The sequence below is a fragment of the Wyeomyia smithii genome, chromosome 2 (genome assembly GCF_029784165.1).
Source record: "Wyeomyia smithii strain HCP4-BCI-WySm-NY-G18 chromosome 2, ASM2978416v1, whole genome shotgun sequence".
NCBI classification, from domain to species: domain Eukaryota; kingdom Metazoa; phylum Arthropoda; class Insecta; order Diptera; family Culicidae; genus Wyeomyia; species Wyeomyia smithii.
The window spans coordinates 19,718,692-19,744,331 of NC_073695.1; the positions used below are offsets into that span (position 1 = coordinate 19,718,692).

At 39.7% G+C, this 25,640-nt stretch overlaps 1 protein-coding gene across 2 annotated transcripts; it reads left to right on the forward strand.

The window, feature by feature from the left end:
• Positions 1-16,980: 16,980 nt before the first annotated feature.
• On the forward strand, positions 16,981-21,475 carry LOC129726122 (ras-related protein Rac1-like). Of its 2 annotated transcripts, none has more exons than XM_055682772.1 (3): positions 16,981-17,188; positions 17,547-18,153; positions 21,195-21,475. In XM_055682772.1, exons 2-3 carry the CDS (start codon positions 17,595-17,597, stop codon positions 21,215-21,217), a joined length of 582 nt encoding a protein of 193 aa, XP_055538747.1. In that variant the 5' UTR covers positions 16,981-17,188; positions 17,547-17,594; the 3' UTR covers positions 21,218-21,475. The 2 variants fall into 2 exon arrangements, 1 of the variants encoding a protein (XP_055538747.1); XR_008728251.1 differs by lacking the exon at positions 21,195-21,475 and adding an exon at positions 19,591-20,683 and having other exon boundaries at positions 16,982-17,188; positions 17,547-18,599.
• The last annotated feature ends 4,165 nt before the right edge of the window (positions 21,476-25,640 follow it).

Sequence of the window (25,640 nt, forward strand, 5' to 3'; positions counted from 1 at the left end):
AGATTTGTTTCGCGAAATCATTTTCTTCGTCACTAGAATCAACCAAATACTCGAGAACTATTTCCGCGTTCTACATTTAAATTTTGTTTGGCTGCAAATTTGCAAATATTAATAGCAAATTGTAGGAATCGAGACAGCATAAAGTACAAAATACAATTAATGACAGTTCGCCAATTTTGAGTATAATAGTTATTGAAGGTAACGTTGCGAAACGTTCCTCGGTCTAACGCAATTACTTTAATTAAACATACAAGGATGAAAAAATCCATGCACGCACAAACGAAGAAACCTGCAACAGAATTGTGTTATCGATAATTTGGGAGAACGGAAACAAAGTTAAAACAGAGTTGCTTGAAATAAAGGGGATATTTTATGAAGCAGAAAGAACGCAGATCATTCCGGAAACAATTGACGGACAGATAAATTGGTTATTACTAGATGCGCAGAATTTTTGGAAAATACGACACACATAAACATTTTGCTAATGCTAGCTAGTGACGGTCTTTAGAAATTAGCAACTGCCGGCGTTAAAAACAAATAGATGAATTGGTAATCCCCAATAGCAACGACCGGTGCGAACATCGGTTGCTATCCAAAATAGCAACGGGCAGCGTTGTGAAAATAGTAACTCAAATGGCAACTCACCGGTGCGCTTGCTCTAAGATACATAACAACCGAGGGGCAAGAAAGCATTTATCTGAGTTAGTCCTATGCTTGGGAGTATCTCTAGTTTACTTAATATTGCTCAGAAATTTTCATGTTCATATTCGCGGCGCAGTTCAGAGACACGAGAGTTACTCGGATTTGCTGGTTTTCCCAGAAAAACTCGGGAAAACTCAAATTTACTCATTTTTATATGAGTTCCCGAAAAAAAAATTACGATGTATTTTGCGGTGAGAACAGTAAACGGACGATGTTTTTTATTATAACCATAAAAAACACGGTATTTTTACTGTAAGCTTGTTAACGATTGTTGTCATTACCATGTTTTAAAGTTTTTTTTTTTTAACAACGTTTTTTGTTGTTGAATCTACCACCGACAATAATTATACCATGAAAAACATTGTCAGTGACTTCTAAATGTATGGGGAAATGTCTGAAAAAATGCTGTTAAGATACATAACGACCCCCCTTTTTCATGGTAAAAATGGCAAAAACGATGTTTTTTATTGTTCTGGACAATGATATTTAATGTAAAATTGATGTATTTATAATGAAAAAAATAGTTAAGTTATGGTATAACCACAGACAGACGTCCAAGCAAGATCAACATTGATCAGAATTTCCGTGTAAATTTTCAAATTAAATTGCGTTATAAATAACTTGTACACTAACGCCGCCTGGTGACCTTATCGCTACAATACATTTTTTTCGCTGGTGTACGAGGCTGGCGGTACTGGTAGCGCTATCTGGTTACGGATTGCTACTACAAAAAACCTTACACAAGTTTGGAACTCAGCTTGGACGTCTGTCTGCGGTATAACTATGCACAATTACAGCAACTTTTAAAGTTTTTTCAATGTTATTTTTTTCGGGTTACTCTTTTGCTTGAGAGTAACTCCAATTTACTCTATATTACTCCGAAATGTTCAGATGATTCACATGTTTGATTACCTTTAGATATATAAGTTAATTGTTTGGAACCTTCGGGGGATTTAAAAAAAACTAAAACTGAACTTCACTTCAACACGGTTCACACTGGAATGATTTTATTGTCGTTAAATTAATTACAGAGAGCTAACGAATAACCTAAATCCCTGACTTAGCACATAACGTGCACCTAGCGTTTGGACACCTGCTTGTGGCTTCGCCGTTCGACGTTGGAGTTATTTCCTGTTGTCTGCTGACGCCGCGGATTCCTGGGCCTGTGCCGGTTAAACTTTGAGATTTGGTTTCGTCGTTAACTGCTCCTTGCGCAAGTATTGCTCGTCCCGAGCAATTACCTGTTTTCGCGAACAGCTGGTATTTGATGATTCCAAAAATTGTAACTGCCAATATAAAAACTGTTAAAGTGCTTATTGATACAAATCCGATTATGTTTTTAATGTCGATTGTCTCCAGATGCTTTCGATTTTCTATGTGTATGGCATGTAGTTCCGAAAGGTTGATGTGTCTATGAATTTGCATAGGTTTTATTTTCGTCGGTTCCAGTGGTGTGATTATGGGTTGATAAAATTGGAATTCGAGATTTTCATAGAGCTCGTTGTTTATGTAAATTGAACAATTATGGAATGTTATCAAATGGATGCCTCTCAGAGCTTTGTTATTGATACCACAGGTGCTATTGATATTTACGTCTTGGTGAACGGTTAGTATCAGCAGCGTACCTGGGGCTATTTCTCTTACTTCTGTGGTTGGAGGTTTTTCCACAAGATTACAATGTCCAAAACGTCCTCGCAATAATGCGGATTCACACGGGTTTTCGCTAATGTCGATTACCTGTCTTCTTTCGCATAAGGTAACTTTGCGGTTTTGTTGGCATTTTGAAACAATCGCTAAGATTTGATTTGAGTTCATTAAGACTTCATTATGCATCAGTTTGGCTGTATGGTTCAGTATTGGCAAAGGTTCGATGCTCACTTTCCGGTATGTGATTGGACGAAGTCGTGGTATGTTAACGCTGATGATGAGGGTTGATTCGCTATATAGGGTGCTGGTGGTGAGATAGTTGTTGGTGTCGTCGAGGCTGTGAATTTCTAAACCTTGGCTTGAAATCTCCTGTGCTATTAGATCAATTTCTTTTGGTGTAAGAATTAGTTTACTTATAATGTTTAGTTTAGTAAGCAAGATAGCGTATTCGATTGATTTTAGAGTTTCTATAAATGTGTTTAGTTGAAAGACAATTTGAATTTTCTGGTTTTCGCTAATGATGTAATCATTATCTTTAAGAATACAATTTAGGGCATTCTGTTGGTTTTTAATTTGATCTGTCATAATGTTTATTCTGTTTTCGAATTTAGTTTTAATTTTTATCTGCCTGTTATTTTGCTTTATGATAGTGTTTCCAGATTTTCTAAGCTCGTCTAGGTTGCTGTTAATCAGTGCTAGATCGTCTGCATCTAAGTTTCCGGTGATAAATTTAATTGTACTGCCTAACATATTAATTGCTCTTTTGTTTCTGTTTGGTTTAACTTGTAGCATATTAAAAAGGAATCTGATTTCATTCAATTTCATTTTTATAATGTCCGAAAAGTCACTAGGTGAATTCTGTAACTGACCAATCATGTTTTCGATAAATAACACAGATGTTTCTAGTTTTACAAAGTCAATCACATGCAGCAACCTGTCGTAACCGTCTATTATCCTCCCTTCTCCCTCTTGCAGTATCAACGCTCCTGCGTTGTTGGTAATATTATTAATCTGTAGGACTTGGTTTTGGGATGGGGTGTTCATTGATAGGGTGAGCAGGAGTGTAAGCATGGGTAGTTGCATTTTTTCCGTTTGCCAGGGTTTGACGAGAATTCTGTGGAAAGAAAAGTGTGAGTGTGAGTGTCTCATATTCTTTTAAGATTATTTTTGTGTAGCTTTCGACCCGAGTCGTCAATGAAGGTTCTAGTATGATCCTCGACGACTTGAACCGGAAGGTACTTTGGATTGGTCTTATTCCGTATTCCCTGGACTTTCTGGAAAATTTCTTCGTTCGGCTGCAAAATCGGTTGGACCTCGCGATGATTGTTATGTTGTTCAATTGTTTTATGTTGCGTTTTTTGTAATTGTAAGACAACTTCATCGTGCATTTTGTTCCGACTTTCGATCATTTGATCCACGTCGAGATGTCTGTCGTCACCATCTCTGATGGCAAAGAAGATTTCCCGTGGTTTCAATTTTGTAGCTGAATGAATGGTTTCATTATACAGGGTACAAGCAATACGAAATACTTCCTTGTTAGATAACTGTTCGTATTTTGATCTGATACACCTAAAAATCTCAGCGAGTGTAGAATGGAATCTTTCGACAGTGCCATTCGTTTCGCTGCAATTTGTAGGTGTAAAATATATTTGAACATTTAAATCGTTGAGAAGTCCCCTGACTTCAATTGACCTCATGGCTGGTTCGTTGTCGCTCACGATGAGTTGAGGTTTTCCGTGTGTGCTGAAGTATTTCAACAGAGCCTTCCGAACGTCCTGTATCTGCCTTGATTTAATTGGAATGATTGCGCCAAACTTAGAAAATTTATCTACAATTGATAAAAACATATCAGGTAACGAAATGAAAATGTCTATGTGGATAATTTCTAGTGGTTTTTTCGGAATAGGAGTTTCGCCAAATTTAATTTTATATGGGTGACGTTCGTATTTTGCTTTGTTGCACACTTCGCATAATTTGATAAATCTTCGGATTTTGAATTTCATTCTGGGAAAGTAATAGGTTCTAGAAATTTTTTCTTTGTTTTCCCATATACCTCGATGTGCTGAATCGTGCACATTCTGAATTAGGTCATTCTGTTCCTCATCCGTTTGAACGTCTTGTAGCATGGTTTGCGTTATTTTAACTTTGAAGGTGCTGCATCGGTTAAAATAATTTTTGACGTTGGACTAACGTCTATATCGAAGTTAGGCACCTGAATTTGAAAATCTAGTAATTCAACCGGGGAAAACCAGGGAAAAGTGGTCAGGTTTTGAGCGCTTATACATCAGTCATTTCTTTTCAGAATTTCGAGGTTTTGGCATCAACCGATCAGAAATTCTTTTACGGTTGAATTTATGTAACAAAAATAACCTATTGTTCGAGATACACTATTGAAAAATTGATAAATCACATCGATTGTCTAAATCATACCGAGCAACCAATCACCACCTCTCTTCACAAGCACAGTCGACACTAACGGATACAACCGATCTGACTTTGTAAACAGTCTCACAGCTTTCAACCAATAACGAGCTCGCTTTCGGTAGCTGCAACAGGTGTTTCAACACCGTTTTGAAATGCTTCTTTTATCATTACAACTGAACAGATTCTAAACACCAATGGCTTGATTGATAGGGGAAATATTGCGCAAGATTGACATATAATAATTTAAATATGTTTTCGATACTAAACTAGTTAAAAGTTGTGTTAAAAGTCGTGCACATTCAACCAATCACAAGCTCGCTTCTTGTTTGCTCGCGGATGGTTTTTTCCTTTTGCTATATAATAGCCTGTGTCGTCTCATAGCAATCATCAGTTAACAAGTGAAAGGCCACCAGGCCGGTCTTGTATAATCAGCAGCGGTGGCTGATTCCAGCGGCCAAACTGAGCTGCAGCAGAACCAGAGCGGTGGTATCAGGCAGCAGCGGCGGAGGTAGTGGGAAGCTGCATTTCTTCATTCAGTTCGGTTCACCTTCGATCTGAGTTGGACCCCACCAGCGGTAATCCAATTCAGATATCGTTGGTGAAAACAGCCAGAAACTGCACGAGCCAGCACCGCCACTAGGAAAGCTACCGCCATTTAGTGTGTGTGCAGTGTGCACATATAGCGTATGTGCATCTGTATTGCTATGACATTTGCGATGATAGGGATGGCGCTGTTGCGTGTGTATGGCTAGCTATAGCGTGTGTAAGACACTAGCATGTGTAGCATATTATGGCTATTGCGTGTATATCTTCAGCGTGTGTACGGATAGTTATAGCTTGTGTGTGGATAGCTGCTGCGTGTGTAATGATTAGTTATAGCGTATGTATGGATAGTAATAGCACATGGTTGGATAGCTTATGCGTGTGTATAGATAGTTGTATCGAATGTATGGAAAGGAATAGCGTGTGTATGGATAGCTATAGCTACAGCGTGTGTATGAATAGTTTTAACGCGTGTTAAGATAGTTATAGCATGTGTGTGAATAACTATAGCGGGAGTTTATCGAAGATTATTATTGTCATTGAAAATATTAAAACGTCTTACCGAACACAGTTGTGAATTTGATTTTACAGCATCGATTTTAACTTCTTCAGCCAGTCTTTATTCATCGAGGAAAAATTACTACCTATGAATGATCAACACTTATTTACTAGAAATTTGATTAAGATCAAAACGGGTTCTTTTGAGTATCATAAATTATTGGTAAAAAGAGTTGCAAGTTTTCTCAATGAGCATTCATTAAATTTTCGTTTTTGTTTCTCGGTGCGCGGTTTTGATTTTGTTTCTCGCACACAGAGAAAGAAACAAACTTGTCGCTATCGTGAAAAATAAAAAAAACAATTAGAAATGCTCTAAATCACAACTGAAGAAGTTAAGATATTTTCCTGTCTCGCCCAAACCTTGATAACAACTACCGAAAAACGTGTGATTGAGCTCTTGCTATATTGAGTTATTGAACCAAACGTTTTTTTTTTTTTTTCAAATACATGAAGTTATATGCTGGGCTGGAACTAACCTAGCATGAGTTTTATCGATTAAATGTCAAACAATTTTCAAATTTGAAATTTTCGGTTCTGGGCTCCAATTTCAGATAGTTTCGTAAAGTTTGCTTTTTGCTTAGATAGGAAAATTTTACCAATTCGCTCAATTAAATGATTGTCTTGGTAGTGCAGCAAACAAAGGGTTGATTCGAATATGTATGAAATGACAGCGATTAAATAAAAGATATCCATTCTTTTAGTATATATTATTATTTATAACGTTTTAACGTCTCAGCATCCAGAAATGCACTGTTAGATAAAATTGCAGCAAATACTAGAGTTGCAATTCTCTCTATTATTTGTTTTAATGGAATATAAGAATACCGTAGTCCAACGTCATGCGGTCGTGTCTTGAATACCATTCTCCTACTTTTGTAGACAACTTGTATGGTGGGGATTAATCTCTCGGGGCAGAAAATACAGTTGACTCTTTTGTGATCCATATATTCTTTAAAGATATTTAACATTGCGGGTACTCCGAAACATATTTTTGTTATGGTTCTCGTGAAAACACGTGGAAACACTTCCTCGAACTCATTGCTATCTTGTTCGCCAATTTTTAGCACTAGCTGATTCGAAAACACGTTTAAAGGGCGGAGAGTCATCTGAACAAACTCAGAATCGTCTGTATCCGCTGAGTGAACAGTGGCAGCGTCCGTGTCGCTGTCACTTTCTTCATGTAGGTTTATTTCGTGTGGAAATCGTGATAATGCGTCGGCGACAGTATTTTGCTTTCCAGGTCTGTATCGAATTTCATAATCATATTCTTCGAGTGATAGCCTCCATCTAACGAGCTTACTGTTAGGGTGATTCAAATTCAGCCCGTATGTGAGCGGTTTGTGATCGGTATACAACACAAACTTTCGACCGAAAAGGTAGGGTCTGAAATACTTGCAGGCCCATACGATAGCCAGCAACTCTTTTTCTATAGTCGAGTATTTTTCTTCAGTTTGGGAAAGAGTACGAGATGCGTATGCTATCGGTTTATCTTTGCCTACTGGACCTTGCGACAGAACCGCGCCAATAGCATGGTTTGATGCATCGGTCGTGAGGATGAAAGTTTTGTCAAAATCAGGATACTGTAGAATAGTACTGCTTGTTAGAATGTTTTTGCATTTTTCAAATGCATTAATAAATTCTCTCGAATAGTCTAATGTCTCTCCTTTTCGTAAGCTGTTAGTAAGCGGTTTCGCTATTCGAGCAAAATCGCGAATAAATTTCCGGTAGTAACCTAAAACTCCAAGAAAGCCTCTTAGTTCTTTATCGTTTTTTGGTAAAGGCCAATTTTTAATCATTTCAATTTTGTCTGGGTTCGGCTTGACTCCTTCTGAGGTGACTAAGTGACCCAAAAATGCGACTTCTTTGTGAAGAAACTCGCTTTTGTCTAATTGCACTTTCATATTGAATCTTTTAAGGCAATTAAAAATTTTTGCTAAGTTTTCCAAGTGTTCCTGAAGGCTTGTCGAAAACACAATAATATCGTCCATGTAGACCAGACATATTTTGCCCTATGTGTTCTCTTAAAATGTTGTCCATCACACGTTGAAATGTTGATGGCGCATTGCGAAGGCCGAATGGCATTCTTAAAAATTCATAATGACCGTGTTCTACGCTGAAGGCGGTTTTCGAAACGTCATCGTTGTGAACTTCGATTTGATGAAACCCACTTGCAAGATCTAATGTAGAGAAATATGTGCATCTACCCAGTTTATCAAGAATGTCATTTATGTTGGGTATTGGATACTTATCCTCAATTGTCTTGTCGTTTAACTTCCTATAGTCAATTACGATTCTCCATTTTTTTTTACCGGAAGCATCCATTTTTTTAGGTACGACCCAGACTGGTGAGGACCAAGGACTATTCGAATGCTGGATGATACCTTGCTCTAGCATTTTTGAAATTTGCTTCTGTACCTCTTCTTTATGACAGAAGGGGTACCGATATGATTTAGAATGCACAGGAATGTCGTCTTTCGTTGTTATTTTATGTTTTATTGCGTTGGTGAAGGTGAGCTTTTGTTCCTCTAAGTGGAATATTTCCTCGTATTTTCGAAGCAAATCAATTAATTTTTGTCGCTCTTCTTCATTAAGGTGAGCGAGTCGTAGTTGTTTGAAAAGATCTTGTTTATTTTTACATTTCGGGATCATGTCAGGAAAACATGTCTCAAAATTCTGTATCTCAACTTGAAAAGGTTCATCAATCAATCATTTGACTTTAATGGGTTTGCTGCTAATGTTGGTAATGGCAACGTACGCTTGTCCTTGCTTAGAGCTGTATAACCCTGAATGCACTATTAATGATTCGGAAATTTCTATGTCATTTTCAATTAAAAAATCACCTTCATTGTTATTTGTAGGGATACTGATGAATTTTGATTCGTTTGAATTTAAACTAATGTTTGTTGTGTCGGGGTATTTTCTAAACATTGGTATCGTGGTTGATGGTAACTGTAACTCGTTAGAATGCGTGAGGATGTTGGCTTTCAAGTGTTGAAGTGACTCGTAACCTATGAGTCCATCAAAGTATGAATGAAAGTCAAAAATGTAGAAAGTTAATTTGGGAGAGTTTTTGATGTGAGGAAATGGATTGAATTCTGTAAATTGATTAATTTGGTGCGATCCGTTAATATTTCTGACAGTAGCAGGTTTCATGAATCTGCATTTTTCTATGTTAACCAAACGTGGGCTAATATAATTCTTGTTAGCACCTGTGTCAATCAGAAATTTTAAGGATCCTCTCGTCGTTTCTATGTTTATGTACGGTATGAAATTGGCTACGTTGTTGTTTGTGAGCTTGCGGTTATCTGAAAATTTAGGTCATCTGGTTTATCATCATCTTCCTGTTTTTCACTATGAACCTCGTTAGCAGTTTCGGGCAAAATTTGCGTTTCATTCTCGGTTGTCTCGTTGGACTGATAATAATTTTCAAAGTCTGGATAGTAAGATAATGGTTGATAATAATTTTCTGTATGATCTTCATATGGGTAGAAGTTATTATAGCACTGTTCGGTATTTGTTAGTTCTTCAAAATGGAATTTAGGAGGGTTATATGGTCGAGCAAAGTTTTGTTGTGCGAAATTCTGGGGGCCAACGTTCGTTGGTGGGCGATAATTCTGTGGAAATCGCGGTGCAAAATTGTTTTGCATTTGAGGAGGGGGTATGTTCCGAGGACGGTTCATGTAATTTACTCTAACGGATGGATCTACATCCATTCTTTCAGGTTTTGGTTGAGGTTTCCGCGGGAGGAAAGGCCTAAACATGTGTGGTGGCGGTTGTTGCGGATGTCTATAAGAATTATTCACTGGAAACATTGGTCTTGGTTGAAACTTAAATGGTACTGGTTTATATAATGGCACCTGTTGAGGTGCTCTGCTAGGAATTGGTGGCGGATGATGTGTAGTTTTTGGTTGTATGTAATTGCTTTCATCTAAACAAAGTCTCAGCGCATCTTTTAAGCTTTTCGGGGTTTGGGCTCGAATTGTGGGTCCCAGCGGATGGTGTAACCCAGCAAGAAACACTTTGAGCCCCATTTGTTGATAAAACTGGTTTTTTGCTGATTTGACTTCCGGATTTTCTTCCGTTATGTTGAGTAAATTTACAAGCAAGGAGACAACGTGGGAAACTTTTGAATAAAATTCTTCAAGTGTTCCCGTTTGTTTGATACCGACTAGATCCTTTGCGAGCGACACTTCATCTCTGCGGTCGCTGTAATGAGTTATCAGGTTGTTTTTTACTTCTTCCCAGTCTAACCCGGTGCCGTATAATTCTAAAACGTTATCGGCGTCGTTTATAATTTTGGACCTAATGGCCTGGATCCAAATAATATGGATCGGAGATCCCCTGGCCGAATCAATAAGTGGTATTAAATTGTCTATTGATCTAATAAATGAATGTAATTTAACGGGATCGCCGCTAAAGCACGGAAGGTCTCTGATAATTTGTGGCGTCTGAAGCGCCTTCAGAATGGTTTCTGTCTCCCTTAATGGGTTTTCTGGTTGTCTTACGGCTGCTGCTCTAGCAACGCGAGCGGCTTCAGCAGCGCCTTGTGCTTCAATTCTTAGTTGGTGAATTAACTCATCTCTTTCGTTGATTTCATGTCTTAATAATTCTACCTCTTGTTGCAAATGCTCCATGTTTATAAAAATAATTTCACTTAAACTTGTTTCACTTTCAGAAAAAAATAATCACTTCTTATCTACCTTACCTTAATGATTCCGGTTGACCGTACGGTGATCCTCCGTTTAGTTTCCGTGAGTCGATTTTAATTCCGATATCCTCTCGAAATTACTATCACTGTTTTTATTTTCTTATTTTCACTAATCCGTTCCGACTGCGCCAGTTAATTGTTTGGAACTCTTCGGGGGATTTTTAAAAAACTAAAACTGAACTTCACTTCAACACGGTTCACACTGGAATGATTTTATTGTCGTTAAATTAATTACAGAGAGCTAACGAATAACCTAAATCCCTGACTTAGCACATAACGTGCACCTAGCGTTTGGACACCTGCTTGTGGCTTCGCCGTTCGACGTTGGAGTTATTTCCTGTTGTCTGCTGACGCCGCGGATTCCTGGGCCTGTGCCGGTTAAACTTTGAGATTTGGTTTCGTCGTTAACTTATATATGAACGGTGGGACCGAGCAACATTCATGTGTATATTTGCAGTGGAAAAAAGTTTAAAGATGGATATTTAGAGACGCGAGTTACTCAGATTTGCTCTTTATTTTTCAGGTTTTTTTCAAAAAAACTCGGGAAAATCCAAATTTACTCCCTCGATAACAAACCCCGTTTTCCATCCCGCATAAACCAATACCATACACGAATTGTTTCCCGTATAGTATCTTAACCATTTATAAAACAGTCACATAACCATTCACATACCATATCAGCTTCAGTTTTGACCATCTAGTTCATAGTAAACTGAGAAATAACCATTTGGTGAACTAGGCGTTAGGTATGGTTACCATTCAAGAACAGCGATTTTCCCGAACATATTTTTTTCGATATTATACACGATATGGTAAACTAATAATCCAAAATTTTGTACTAAAACTATTCTTCAAATAGTATAAATATGTTATTTTGCAGTAGTTTCCAGTTGTTCAGGTATCATTTCATGAATGGTATATTTATATTGATTTATATTCTGATAATCGTTCGTGGAATAGTCGTGATATTGTTTTGAATATAAAGATTGTTAGTGGCGATTTCTTTATTTTTTGCAAAACCATGTTTTTGTTTTTCAGCTGCAGATATCATCACTTGCCAGCCATCTTGCACATTTCCTTTTGTGACTGGTCATATTTGTATTCTTCCAGGCTGCGAGGGGCGCTGTTTTGCATTTGTCGTCGTGCAATGTGGACTTCAACATTGTTCTGCTCGGAGATACTGGATAGAAAAAAGGATTGTATAAATACTAAAGCCGAAAGATTTGTGACCAATTTGATTACCTTTCATTATAGTTCGACAAACACCTGCGACTACAACGTTTACTGGAAGATATATCTTCGTTTTTCGATGGAGCTTCAACCGTTGAAGCTGTGGTGGACAAACAGTGCTCAATGTCCTATTTGGGGATACTGAATATAAATAGTTTAAGTCATTCAGTTTAGTACAGTAATAACTGATGAAAGACATTATCACGAACAGTTACCATACTTCATTAAGTACAGTTAAAATCCTTACCGCTTCAGCAATGGTTTTTGATTATGCGGGATTACATTACAATAACAGCAATTTTTAGAGCTTATTTAAGATTATTGTATTCGGGACAACCAAATTTTAAAAATAAAGCTTTATCACGGATAGATATTTTTTACATTTCAAGCGGATTTTTCCGGTTTTTCGAACAGTTGTAGACATTTTTCAAAAACATCTGGCTTATATGATCCCAACAAATAATTTTGTTGATTTACACACTTATATTTTATTGCCGAGAACTCAACAGCTGATAAATTCAGCGAAGTATTCTACAAGTTTTTGGCAGAATTTTCAATACTTCGGCAAACAAAACGGTAGCTCAATATATTTGCTGAATGTTCGTCGAAAAACTTCGCAGAGCTCGACCAGCTGTTGGAAAGTTTATCGAGACAAATTATGTGTGTACAGCTATTACAATATCGCACGCTAGCCTGGGGGGCTAATGCGGTCTCGATCAACTAGGTTAGTTTAGAGAATTCGTTATCGATATTGTTTTCGGCACATTTTGCATGTTGTAGGATAAGCACTAGGGTTGTTGATATTTTATCGATATTTGATATTATCGATCTTTGCTCGCCACAATATCGATATTTTAACCGATATTGGCGCCTTTGATATTATCGATATTTTGATATTGCGACTCGATATTGCTGTCCGATATTCTTGGTTGCCATCAGGGGAGTGCTGCCGGTAAAATTTTGCCTACCGAACATAAATTCATCATGGCATCAAAATTAAATTTAAAATGCTTACACACAATATAAGATATTCATTGAAAGTGCACATTATACTGAAAACAAACGTTAAGCAGGGTGGCCACTCAAAACTCGAAATTAAATTCCTGGTTTTTTCCCGTTTTTTTCCGGTTTGTTCAAATAATTTTCCCGGTTTATTTGTACTTCAGAATTTTGCATTTTTTCATACAGTTAAGGATTTAAAAAGCGTGACTTTCGATTTACATCCCATTACCGAATTACATTCTAATATAGTCACTTTTTAAGCGTGTTCAGGCTTATTAAAATCCAGAGATATTGTTGCAGAAATTCGAAAAATGTGACGGACGTTATCTTTTCCAAAAGGATAACGTTTGCGGTAAAAAAAATGGTACCCCGCCCCGTCAAAAACGGACATCATGCGGCACTTTGTAGACGTCGGGTATGCCCTTTCCGGCATCTACAATATCTTGAAACAATTGTACAACGATCAAAGCATCGAAAGAAAGCCCAGTTCCGGACGGCCAACGACCCTGAACGACAAGAAGCTTCAAAGGATGCTGAAGAGGAAGACCGAGGGAAAAGTGGCTAAATCGCTGCGTGCACTTGGCCGGGAGGTTGGTGCATGCGGTAAAACAGTGAAAAAGTTTTTGGAAAACATTGGCATACATGTCAGGAAGTGGCAGTCCCGTCCACTGGTGCTAGTCTCGGAGCTGCAAGCAATGACGCAGCGACAGCGGCTTAAGATGGTCAAGTCGATTTCCCCGGCAAATCGCGATGTGGCAGTGGTGATTGGCGACGAGACCTATCTAACCCTAGATGACAACGATTAGTAGGGCACTTCGTATTTTACCTCCCCTACGAAGAAAGTGAGCACCGAGGTGAAGTATATTTCACAGACCAGGTTCCCCAAGAAGGTGCGGCTGTGGTTGACAATCAGCGAAAAGGGATGTCAAAGTAGCTCTTCTTTTGCTCCGGGCTGGCCGTGAACGAGGAAATTTATAGTACGAAGTGCCTGCCAGAAGTTGCGTCGTTTATCAAGAAATACCATAAGGGCGAAGACGCGGTGTTCTGGCCAGATTTGGCCCACTACTCGAAGGGATCGTTGGAGGAGATGGAGCGGCTAAATATCGATGTGGTACCGAAGTCGGCGAATCCGCTCAACGTCCCCCAGCTGCGTCCCATCGACAATTTCTGGGCAAACTTGAAGTGCAAGATCTATTCCAACAATTTTGTCGCGAAAACGGAGGAGGAATTAATAAAAAACAAAGAAAAAGCTTGAAAACATGCCTGCACACATGTTTTCGCCCGCCATGGCGAATGTTCCGGTTAACTGCCGGAAGGCCGCTCGCAAGGGCGTAGAATTTTTAAAACTTATAAACAACGCATATAATACTCATTACCGGGGACTCCTAGGCTAAATTAAGTTTGTAGGAACCGTTTTTACCTCAACCACCTAAGATTCAATATATGTATATAAAAGAATTACACTTAAACACATTAGCTTTAAGAGCACGGGCCGTGGCATTCTTCTTTCTGGCTTCTTCATCTTGATCTGAATTCTCCTTCTTCTTTGTCTTCAACAATTCAACATATCGGCTATGTGAAACGCGAGCGTAATAGATTAAGGACTTGGTGATATCAATTTCGTCTTCACCACCGGCATCCTGCACTGCATCGTACACCAACCGCTGGATCAAAATCTCCTTAATAAACACGGTCAAGTTAGGACGTTTCTTGCCTAAACCAGCTATCAGATCTCTACAGAAAGTATCAAGGCGTTTTTCACTACGGCGGTAGGAAGTCAGCAATGTCTCCGTCGAATGCATACTCAACAGTTGTGAGCATTCTTGGCGAAATCTGTCAACTACAGTTCCCGCGAGATTATCTTTGTGAACCATTTGCTCTAGGCAAAATTCGAGCCGTTTGACAGCTACTTCCGGGGAGCTTACCGTGGTCAAGTTAGCTTCTAAGAGAAAGATGAATAAAAACTAAACTGATATAAGCACTGTGAGAAGTGAGTTGAATATACTGGCAGCCGGGGTGAGATTGTGCCATCCAGCCCGTGATCTGTCAGCCATCTCTTCCGGGTCAGAAGACCAGTCTTTCTTGGTCGTTTTCCAGAAAACTTATTCAAGAAATTTTAGTGATCGCCATGAGATTGCTGACAATCTCACCCCGGCTTGTAATATTCAGTGAAATTCCCGGTTTTTTTTTCCCGGTTTTTCCCGGTTCCAAACAATTCCAGGTTTTTTCCCGGTTCTCCCGGTTTTCTCGGTTGGGTGGTCACCCTGGTTAAAGCTTGGTTTCTCCATTGATAAATATATTTATTCGAAAATAGGTCAATAGCAATTAAAGGACGTTTACTCTATTTCAGCTATTTCAGGGCAAACCAACTAAAAAGTAGGTACCAGAATTGTTGGTATTAGAATCAATAAGTGGTAGATGGAAAATGTAAGCAGTTCGACAGAAATATGGTTGCCATATTTCCATTTTTATTGACAGCATGTATAGAGCGAATTTCCAGAAAATTGGGTGTGGAACTTCTCGGGGCAATAACCACCACATTAAACCGATCAAATGCGATGCCTTGGTATTGCATTGGGATGGCAGAATCGATGAATTTCAGTAAAGAATCGGTGTTACATAAGCGATAACATGAATGTTCACGTAGGATGCTTTAGTAACTGGCTGGTGATTAGTCAATGGATCAGTGACGATTAGGAGACGCGGCTCACGAAACGTCGGTTTAATCTGATTGGAAAATGCACCTTGCGTAAAGCGATCAGCAATCGGCCCGCTGACCTAACGGACGAGATGAAATAGCAAACACTTCGCCGGAATATGCAATACTAAAGCAGGTATTAGACGACGCAAATATTTGCTATTTTTGGAACGATTTTTATTTGCACAAAATAAAATCTGTATTGAAAAATAGCAAATATTTGCTTCGTCTAATACCTGCTTAAGGCATGAAACATGCTGAACGCCAACGCGACCGATCGGGTGAGATTCTCGCCGTAGGTTAATGAACAACTCTACTCACGGCTGTTGATTAACTTCGGCAAAAATCTCGCCCGATCGCTCACATTGGCGTTCAGCTTGTTTCAGGGCTAACTGAAGGCCAAACAAAAAATATATGAGGAAAATATCGATAAAATATCGATATCGGCAGAAAATATCGAAAATATTTTAGTATCGATGTTGCCTCAAATATCGATAAAACCAATATCGATATTTTATTTTCAATATCGACAACCCTAATAAGCACCGACAAACTGACATGAAACTAGATTTTGAAATTCGATCAAAAATCCAAAAACGTCATTTTAAAATGCAGCGATCGCTTATGTCAAAATTGGCTGTCAACCGACGTGACGTTTGATATGACGGAATGCTGATCAGTCATCTACAGGGATGCCAGGTCAAAAGACCACGAAAGACCACGCACGGGGGTGGGGGGGTTAACGAAATGACCACGTGGTCTTTTTTCCTGACTTATAATTTATTGTTGCCACCAAGTCAAGAATAAAGCTTTTGCATTTTAGAAATATCGAATGTACTGAAAGTTTAATAATAAAAATGTAAAAAATTTAAGAAAATTTTTGGCACTTGACAAAAGAAAAGACCACGTGGTTAAAGTCAGCAGGGGGGTGGGGGTTCCAAAAGACCACGAAAGACCACGGGGGGGTACGGGGGGGGTATAAAAAGCGATCAAAATATGACCACGTGGTTTAGGAACGGCCCCTTAGCTGTTATTCAACCAAATTGTTTCCCGGGCTTTCTTCGTGCTTTGCTAGGTATACCTTCCATTTTCGATTAGTTTTGGTTGCAGGTTGCTGTGTCACAAACAGACGATTAGGCAGGAAAAACATTTATTCCGTGTTAATTTTTTGAACAGTAATACGTTATAAATCATTTGTACACTAGCGCCGCTACAAATATTTTTTTCTCAGGTGTACAAGGCTAATCTTCACACATGTGAACTTCTGCGGCTATATCTTTCAACTGTTATTGTTTTATCAATATGCAAAGTAAGACTTTGAGAAAAATCGTAAGACCCGCGTTGACCCTATAACGCGAGTGTCCTTCCCTTGTTCATTAATTTAGTACACGTTCTCAGCACTGTCAAAACAAACGTCATTTCACGAGAGAGCAGTGTCGCTTATGTGTTTGTGTGTTTTCGTACGTGTGTGTCGATGTCACATCGGCAGCAGACTTCAGCAGCAGCTCTGGGTGCAAAGATTGAGGATTACATTGGTGGTTTATTATAGGCCAGTTTAATCATCGCATACAGTTTTTCTCAAGGTTTTTTCTCCAAATTCTGAATTATTGTGAGGTGAAAAGTGCAATTACAGTCTGCTCTAGCTAAGTGAAACTCGAAACGAGAGCATTTTTTCGGTAAGCAAAGATACAAATCAAATCACTTATCTTGGAATTTTCGCACCATTGATGTTGGCAAGTGCAAAAAGATGAAAAAAAGTTCAGCCCTTGGCTGACTGTAGTTAAATAAGTGCTCCGCTTTGATTGATGATTCATCATCAACAACAAAAGAAGGATTGAAATTTATCACAGTGATAAAGTGAATTTGAAAAATAGTTGTACAATTGAGTAATGTTCGCGTGATTGATAATTTGTTGGCTGCATTAAACGTACGCCCTCCCACTGAGATTGGGTGTTGTAGCTTTGAGTCTTGCAATAATCATGATTCTAATGATCGACCTTTGCTTGCATGTGTGTGCTTTTGATTTCATTTTAGATTGAGCTGATTGTTTTTGTGCGTCGTCAGAGTAAGGAAAACGGAAAAATGCAGGCTATCAAGTGCGTCGTAGTAGGAGACGGTGCTGTCGGTAAAACATGCTTACTGATCAGCTACACCACCAATGCGTTTCCGGGCGAGTACATTCCGACCGTGTTTGACAACTACTCTGCAAACGTAATGGTCGATGGTAAACCCATTAATCTGGGCCTATGGGATACGGCCGGTCAAGAGGATTACGATCGGCTGCGACCGTTGTCTTATCCACAAACGGATGTATTTCTCATCTGCTTCTCGTTGGTCAATCCGGCATCCTTCGAGAACGTCCGAGCTAAGTGGTACCCGGAGGTACGTCATCACTGTCCAAATATACCTATAATTCTGGTCGGGACAAAGTTGGATTTGAGGGATGACAAAAATACCGTCGATAAGCTGCGCGACAAAAAGCTCTCGCCCATCACTTATCCACAGGGTCTCGCCATGGCCAAGGAAATCGGAGCCGTGAAATATCTGGAATGCTCGGCTCTAACTCAGAAGGGCCTCAAGACCGTGTTTGACGAAGCCATTCGAGCTGTTCTCTGTCCCATCATACCGGTGAAAAACAAACGTAAATGTTCAATTCTGTAAGCATGCCCTCCCCCATTCGTCCCATCAGTCCCAGAAGTTCCGATTATCCTTCCTTCCGCATACAACTTCGCAGCACTGTTGAGAAGCTGTGAATATTGAACCAACCAGCGAAGAAAAGAGAATCCCTCCCAAGCTTGTTATCTCTCTCGTTGTGAAATCAAAATAGCAAAAAGCGGCATTTTCTCGCATTTCAAGTTTCAGTAGTTGAAAGTGGATCTGTAATTTGATTGTGAAATAAGAAGTGGTTTTAAAGTACAGTTCATTGCAAAAAAAGAAAGTAAAATGTTTCAAATCTACTGCCAAGTTAAACATTGGTAAAAGTGCTGCTAAAGACCGTAAACAATACCCACACAACGCCATCCCGAACGGAGTCACAATGGAGAGAGTAGCAGAGGAACCAAAAGCGAGGATGATTAAATGAAAGAGGTAAGCTTTATTTCACTTATATTTTTTTATAAATATGTCGAAAGTAAATTTTTCGTTGCGTTTGATTATAATTAAAAATCAATTCAAATGAACGACTTTCGCAATGAATTTTGGCCCGTTGGGTCGGAACGAAAAGGTTTTCTGCATTTACCTTCTCTCTGCAGTTGTTGCGTTATCTAATCTATTGTTTGCACTCAACTGGGTTGGATAAATCGTAGAGTTGGGATTTGCCGGGTATTTTTTTTTTCATACTGATCTTTTTGAAATGCAATAATAGCATCTTGGTTTTGATGTAAAGAAGGGATTAGTTCAAAATACCAATGATGAATATTATATTTTATTCTTTTATTTGTTCATGTAAAGTGTAATCAACCTGATTTTCAAAATACCTGCTGTTTCGATCATTTTTTTTTTGACATGACATGAGAAAGCTCTGAATCAAATTTTGATTGTTATTTTTTGTAGTTTTTCTATGTACATACATGATTAGGTTCAAACAAATTTAAGTTCAGGGCTGGTAACAGGTCTCTTTTCAGAGTCTCTTTTTTCATTTCTCGTTTAACTTACACTGGTAAACACAGGTTTAGCCCTAGAGCTCGGTGTGGAAAAAAAGAAATGAATATAGCATTTCGACCTTTCCTGTGAATTTTGGTGCCCATAGCAAAGACAGCATTTTTAGAGACTTAAATGAGTTCTCTCGTAAGCAAATGTAGAAGTGACTTCTGCATTCACTAGGGGTACCAAAACTCAAAGGATTGGTTTAAAAGCTACAACCTCTTTAGGGCAACTGGTTTCAGCTTTGCTGGAACGTTTTTTTCTTTCTCGTACTCTCTAATTTCGAAAACGTAGAATGGATCTAAACAATAAGTTGTTCAATTGATTAACAATCATAATAATGAAAAATCTTAAATGGATTTAAACACAACACAAACATAAAACACTGGTCTTTCGCTTCTAATGTTCTTTTTACGATGTTCTGTTTCTATTGCAGATTCACCGAATAAAAAATGGCACACAGACACCGAAACCACACAAATCAGAGTGAACATATATAAAAAAAACTAAGTAGTTACTACACACCGTTACTCTATTATCCCGAAGTTCGACATTTCGAAACAGTCTTTTCTGCCGACTTTCTTCCCTCTCCTCTGGAGGGGGTAGAAAATAGCCACTTTTACAAATGTTCCCGCTAGTAGTAGAGCGTTCGGTCAAACTTAGTACTACCATCTTTGTAAGTGAAGGAAACGTTTCTTTCTTGAGGTAGAGTGGTGAACGAATTGTAAGAATATGAAAATCAAAACTACCAACGATCCGGAAATACGCTAGACTAGAGAAGCGATTAAAGTTTAACAAATGTTTAAGCTGTTTTTATGTGCTTTTGAAGTAACAAAAGTAGAGCTTTATTTGTTTTGTACGTTTATTTCTGTAGAGCAAGTCATTTAATTTTTCGAAACGAAAAGTGAAAAAATAATATAACCGTTGGTAGAGTATACAAACACCGCGATGATACTTGTTCTTGTCTAACATTGTAAAGTTTGTTTACAACACTAATTCATTGATTAAACACAACAAGAACAAAACGTTTATGACAGAAGTACAGCAATGTCTAGCAGTAGCTAAGCATAATGAAACACACAAAGCAAACGTAAATAGCATGTATGGTTACTGTAACGATTATTATTGATTGAATGTTGTAACATGAGATTTTCTTTTTCTGTTTATGGCTTGCGATTGCGATGTTTATTTTCTATAAATGAATGTTCCGCTCATAGTTTTCAGTAGAAATGGCAAAAAAATAACACAAATTTAATTCAGATTCAGATTAACTTCAGTTTATTTTTGTTCTTGCTATCATACAAAACATGTTGTGATGAGTGCTACTCTTGCAGCATTCAGGTGTGATTTGGCCCTTAGATGTTTTAAACGCAGTAAAAAAGGTGTAAACTAAAAAAAAAAATCTGTCGTATTAGTAACAAAAAAAAAAGATGGAAAATTTATTGATATAACATTTTTAATGAGTATAAATAATGCTAATATTATTGAACTATTAATAAGAAAATAAACAAAAAACTAGAGAAAATCAAGGCAGGGAGGTTTATTTATCCGCCCAAAAAGAAACGCAGTTTCCCTCGATTGGCAGACTTCCCAGCTCCCCATCCGGTAGGTTAACTTCTTTCCCCTCGACCTATCCGTTCCCATAACGTTACTTCGATTATATTAATAGATTACATGAATGTTCATTACGTAGTGTTCAGGTACACACATCATTCACATACCGCTCACCCTCATTGAGGCACGGTTATTTTAAATCTAATTTTACACATCTCGCACTGAAAGTGTTTACGTTACACGTTACTATCTACTAACTACTAAACTGTTTCAATGCCATCCATTTCATTGAACGCTTCTTCAGAGTTCATTTCATTCATCGATTGAATTAGATTAATTCAACATCCACAGCAGAGTCGGCACTGGTACACTTATTCATCCACAATTCTAGATTGTAGAAATCATGCCCATGCCTATAATTGTTACATGTTCAGCTCTTCTCATCTGTGCTGTGTCTCTGACGCTCTGTTCTTTATTCTCTTTCAGTATGGAGACTGTTTTCCTACTAAGACAATCAATCATCGCCATCGTCAGCTCTCGATTTCACTCGAATCTGTGGCTCAAAGAAGAAACTAACACTCTGACTTTATATGCACACGATGCACACCCATTCTGCGCTAACACCGGTTCTCCGGGTGTTACTAAAATAACGTTTGTCACTATAGAAGGCATTACTAAACACCAATTTCCTAATACATCAGAAAAAATAACCAAAAGTAATTGAATACAAACTCAACCGAAAAAACCGTGTGTGACCTTTCTTGAAATGTGTCGTAGCTTTCTAGCGCGGTGATAGTTCCTAGGGTATAGTCAATTAACGGTAAGTTCAGTAGTCGTAATTCATAGTTTTAGTGCAGAAATCTCTGTTTTAAACAAGGTTGAAGTAATTTTAAATGTACGTTCAAGACGAAGCCCAATTATCTGCTTGATTAGACAAGTCGGCAAAAACGAAAAAATATATATAGTTTTTCAATCATTCCTGTGAATTTTGATGCCCTTAGTGTATGTAGAAGAGCGTTAAAAGGCCGCAGAATTCATTTAAGTTTCTGGAAAAGCTATCTTTACAAGGAGCACCAGAAATAAACAGAAATGGTTAAAATTAACAACCTTTTATTTTTTCTAGTTTGAGCTCCAGGACAAAACCTGTATTTACCAGTGTTATTAACAATTTGTTAGATATTTTTTGTTTAGAGAACGTTAGAAAACATGTCCCCCATCGCGCTGGTAATAATAAAACTGAAACGTACTCGAAAAGGGTACTCCCTAATTTTGTATATTCAAACGAATATTTTATAATCTCTTTTGAAGATTGTATAAAACTGGCGGTAATTCACATCTGACAAAGTAAAGGATGCTAACATCAATTCAAGAACTGAGGCTATTTATTTAATGTTTTTTAAATTAATTTTTTAGGTACCAGGGCCAAATTCAGAGCTTGTGGGGGCTCGCTTTTCAATTGTCGAAATTGCAGTGAAGTATATGCCATACGAAAATATAAGTTAGAGGTAGGTTATTGAAGGATTTTGTCAATTTTATTAGAATTTTAGTTTTCTAGGTTCCGACTTTTTTGTTTTTGCAATTTCGTGTATTCAATTACGAGTCATGAGAAGTGAACTTTTGAGAGGGTCCTCGAAGTGTGGGAGCCCGGGGCCAAGGCTCCCCTGAACCCTAGAGATGGTCGGGTTTGATGTTTTTCAAACCCGTACCCGACCCGAACCCGAATTTTTTTTTCGGTCGAAACCCGAGCCCGAAACTTTTTTTTTTCGTTCAAACCCGAACCCGTCGGGTACGGGTCGGGCTCGGGTTTCGGGTTTGAAAACCCGAAACCCGACCATCTCTACTGAACCTCTTTAAATCCTGACATGGGTATTCTCTATACCGCTATCCCGCCAGCTACTCCTAAGATGGCAGCCCCATCAGCAGGATGTATGTATCGCGATTCTGGTAAGGTAGCATACCGAAACCTTTCTTCAACCACGAACAATGAATTTGGAAATACGGAACAGATCAATCGACAAAGACCTAGGCTACGAACACTAAAAAAGATTAAGGTAAACGATTGGAAGTTGGGTACTTGGAACGTCCGATCTCTCAATGAACTGGCGCGGGCTGGCCTGCTTGCTCGAGAACTACAGCGGCAGGGAGTCCAAATCGCAACGATTCAGGAGGTTCGGTGGCCAAATTCCGGAGAAAGAGAATTTCGTGCAGTGGACCCTATTGCACGCACTTCTTTCAAGTACTACATCTACTACAGTGGCGGCAAAGCAGCAGAACGGGGCGTCGGTTTCGTAGTGCTGGGAAATCAGAAAACAATAGTCATCCGGTGGAGGCCCGTAGATGACCGTATATGCGTGTTGAGGATTAAGGGCAAATTCTTCAACTACAATTTAATCAACACCTACGCACCGACAAACGACAGATCCGATGAAGTCAAAGATGAGTTCTATGACAAGGTTGAGCGAATCTATGACGAGTGCCCAAAACACGACGTAAAAGTCGTCATCGGAGACGCAAACGCACAGGTTGGGAGGGAGGAATTCTTCCGTCCGGTCATTGGAAGGCATAGCCTCCACTGTCAACCAATGAAAACGGCCTGAGGCTGATAAACTTTGCCGCGGCCAGAGGAATGGCCATATGTAGCTCCTATTTTCCACGTTTAAATATTCGGAAACACACCTGGAGGCATTCAAATGGAGAAGCCTGCTCCCAATTCGATCACGTACTGATTGACGGTTGGCACTTTTCGGATGTTACTGATGTTAGGTCTTTTCGGGGACCAAACATTGACTCTGACCATTATCTCGTCGTTTGTAAGATCCGCGCGCGGTTGTCGAACGTGCTGAAATCTCGCACAGAGAGGACGACGCGTTTCAACATTCAGCGGTTGAAAGCTGATGGCGTGGCAGCAGAATACGCCAGAGAGCTAGATCAATGGATCGCAGAATAGCAGGAGGAAGGAGTGGAAGATATAAATGGGCTGTGGAGCAGCATCCACGGCGCCATCGAAACGACTGCGAGAGAGCTGATAGGTACGACGCGTGGAAGACAGCCTAATGGCTGGTTCGATGCCGAGTGCCAGAGAGCAACAGGTAAGGGGCCATCCACATACCACGTGGACAGCTTTGGGGGGGGGGGGGAGCGGCGTTGGCTAATGTCCACGGTCCATACAATTTCTTTAGAATTTATATGGGCAGTTGTCCACGGTGGGCGAGGGGGGGGGGGCCAAAATCGTTAAAAATCTGTCCACGTGGTATGTGGATGGCCCCTAAGAAGAACCGTGCTCACTGCGGCTACGCGTCAGAACAGAGAGAGATACGAGGGGGCAAGAGCTGTCGAAAATAGAACCCTACGTCGGAAGAAGCGCGAGTACGAGGAGCAGGTGCTCGCCAGCGCAGAGGACAGCTATGCTCAAAACGACCGACGTGCGGAGTTTCTATAGATTTGTCAACAGAGTCAGAAGCAGGAATTTCCCTGTGTCGGTCATGTGTAATGACAAGGACGACAACCTGCTTACTGATAAACCGACGGTTGCAGCCAGGTGGAAGGAGCATTTTCAGGCGCTATTGAACGGATGAGCAGAGCAGGAACAGGATGACGATTATGAGTGACGAACAAGCTGTGGAGCCACCAACACAGAAGGAGGTGAAAAAGGCGATTAGTGAGCTGAAAAACGGAAAAGCCGCTGGGAAGGACGGTATCCCGGCCGAACTTCTAAAAGCGGGAAGCGAGGGGCTGTACTATGCGATCCACCAGACAATACTAAGGATCTGGGCGGATGAACAAATGCCGAACGACTGGTTGGAAGGCCTCATATGTCCTATATAAAAGGAGGGTCATTGATTGGATTGTGGCAACTATCGAGGCATAACGTTGCTAAACTCCGCATATAAAGTGCTCTCCCGTATCCTGTTCGTCAGATTGAGACCGTTAACGGAATCCTTTGTTGGCGAATACCAGGCTGGTTTTCGACAAGGGCGTTCTACGACGTTCCGGGAGTACAACTTACCGACGTATTATCTGTTAGTGGATTTCAGGGCGGCATACGACTCAGTGAAAAGAAACGAGCTGTGGCAGATCATGCTGGAACACGGTTTCCCTACGAAGCTAATTAAGCTGAGTCGTATGACGCTGGAGGGATCGAAATCGTGCGTGCGGATAGCTAGCGAGACATCAACCGCGTTCGTAACGTTGGATGGACTGAAGCAGGGGGATGCGCTCTCCAACTTACTGTTCAACATCGCTCTTGAAGGTGCAGTACGAAGTGCAAACGTGGAAAGAAACGGTACGATCATCACGAAATCTCACATGGTTCTTGGTTTTGCGGACGACATCGATATCATCGGTATCAACCGTAAGGCCGTGGAGGACGCCTTCGTACCTTTTAAGAGGGAAGCAGCGAGATTGGGACTTGTCATTAACTCTGCCAAAACGAAGTACATGGTAGCTGGCAGAGAGCGTGCGAGTCCCCGTGGTGTTGGTGCTGAGGTGGAAATAGATGGGGAACGATTTGAAGTGGTTGACGAGTTCGTTTATCTTGGTACGCTTGTGACATGTGACAACGATATGAGCCGTGAAGTAAAACGACAAGTTGCAGCTGCGAACAGGGCCTTCTACGGACTACGTAACCAGTTTGCAAACTCGCACAGAACTAGCGCTGTATAGGACGCTGATACTCCCGGTGGCCCTTTACGGACATGAAGCATGGATGCTGAAGGAAGCTGATCGACGAGTGCTCGAGACGAGAGTTTTTGAGCGTAAAGTTCTGCGATCGATACTTGGCGGTAAACTAGAAGATGGAGTGTGGCGCAAACGCATGAACTACGAGTTGTACCAGGTATACAAACATGCTGATATAGTGAAGGTAATACAGCGGGGCAGGCTTCAGTGGGCTGGACATGTGGCCAGAATGCCTGACGAGAGAGCCGCCAAAAC

Coding starts and splice junctions, on each gene's coding strand:
- LOC129726122 (XM_055682772.1), top strand. CDS start 17,595: ATGCAGGCTATCAAGTGCGTCGTAGTAGGAGACGGTGCTGTCGGTAAA. Junction 18,154..21,194: donor CATACCGGTGAAAAACAAAC/GTAAATGTTCAA, acceptor ATTCTCTTTCAG/TATGGAGACTGTTTTCCTAC.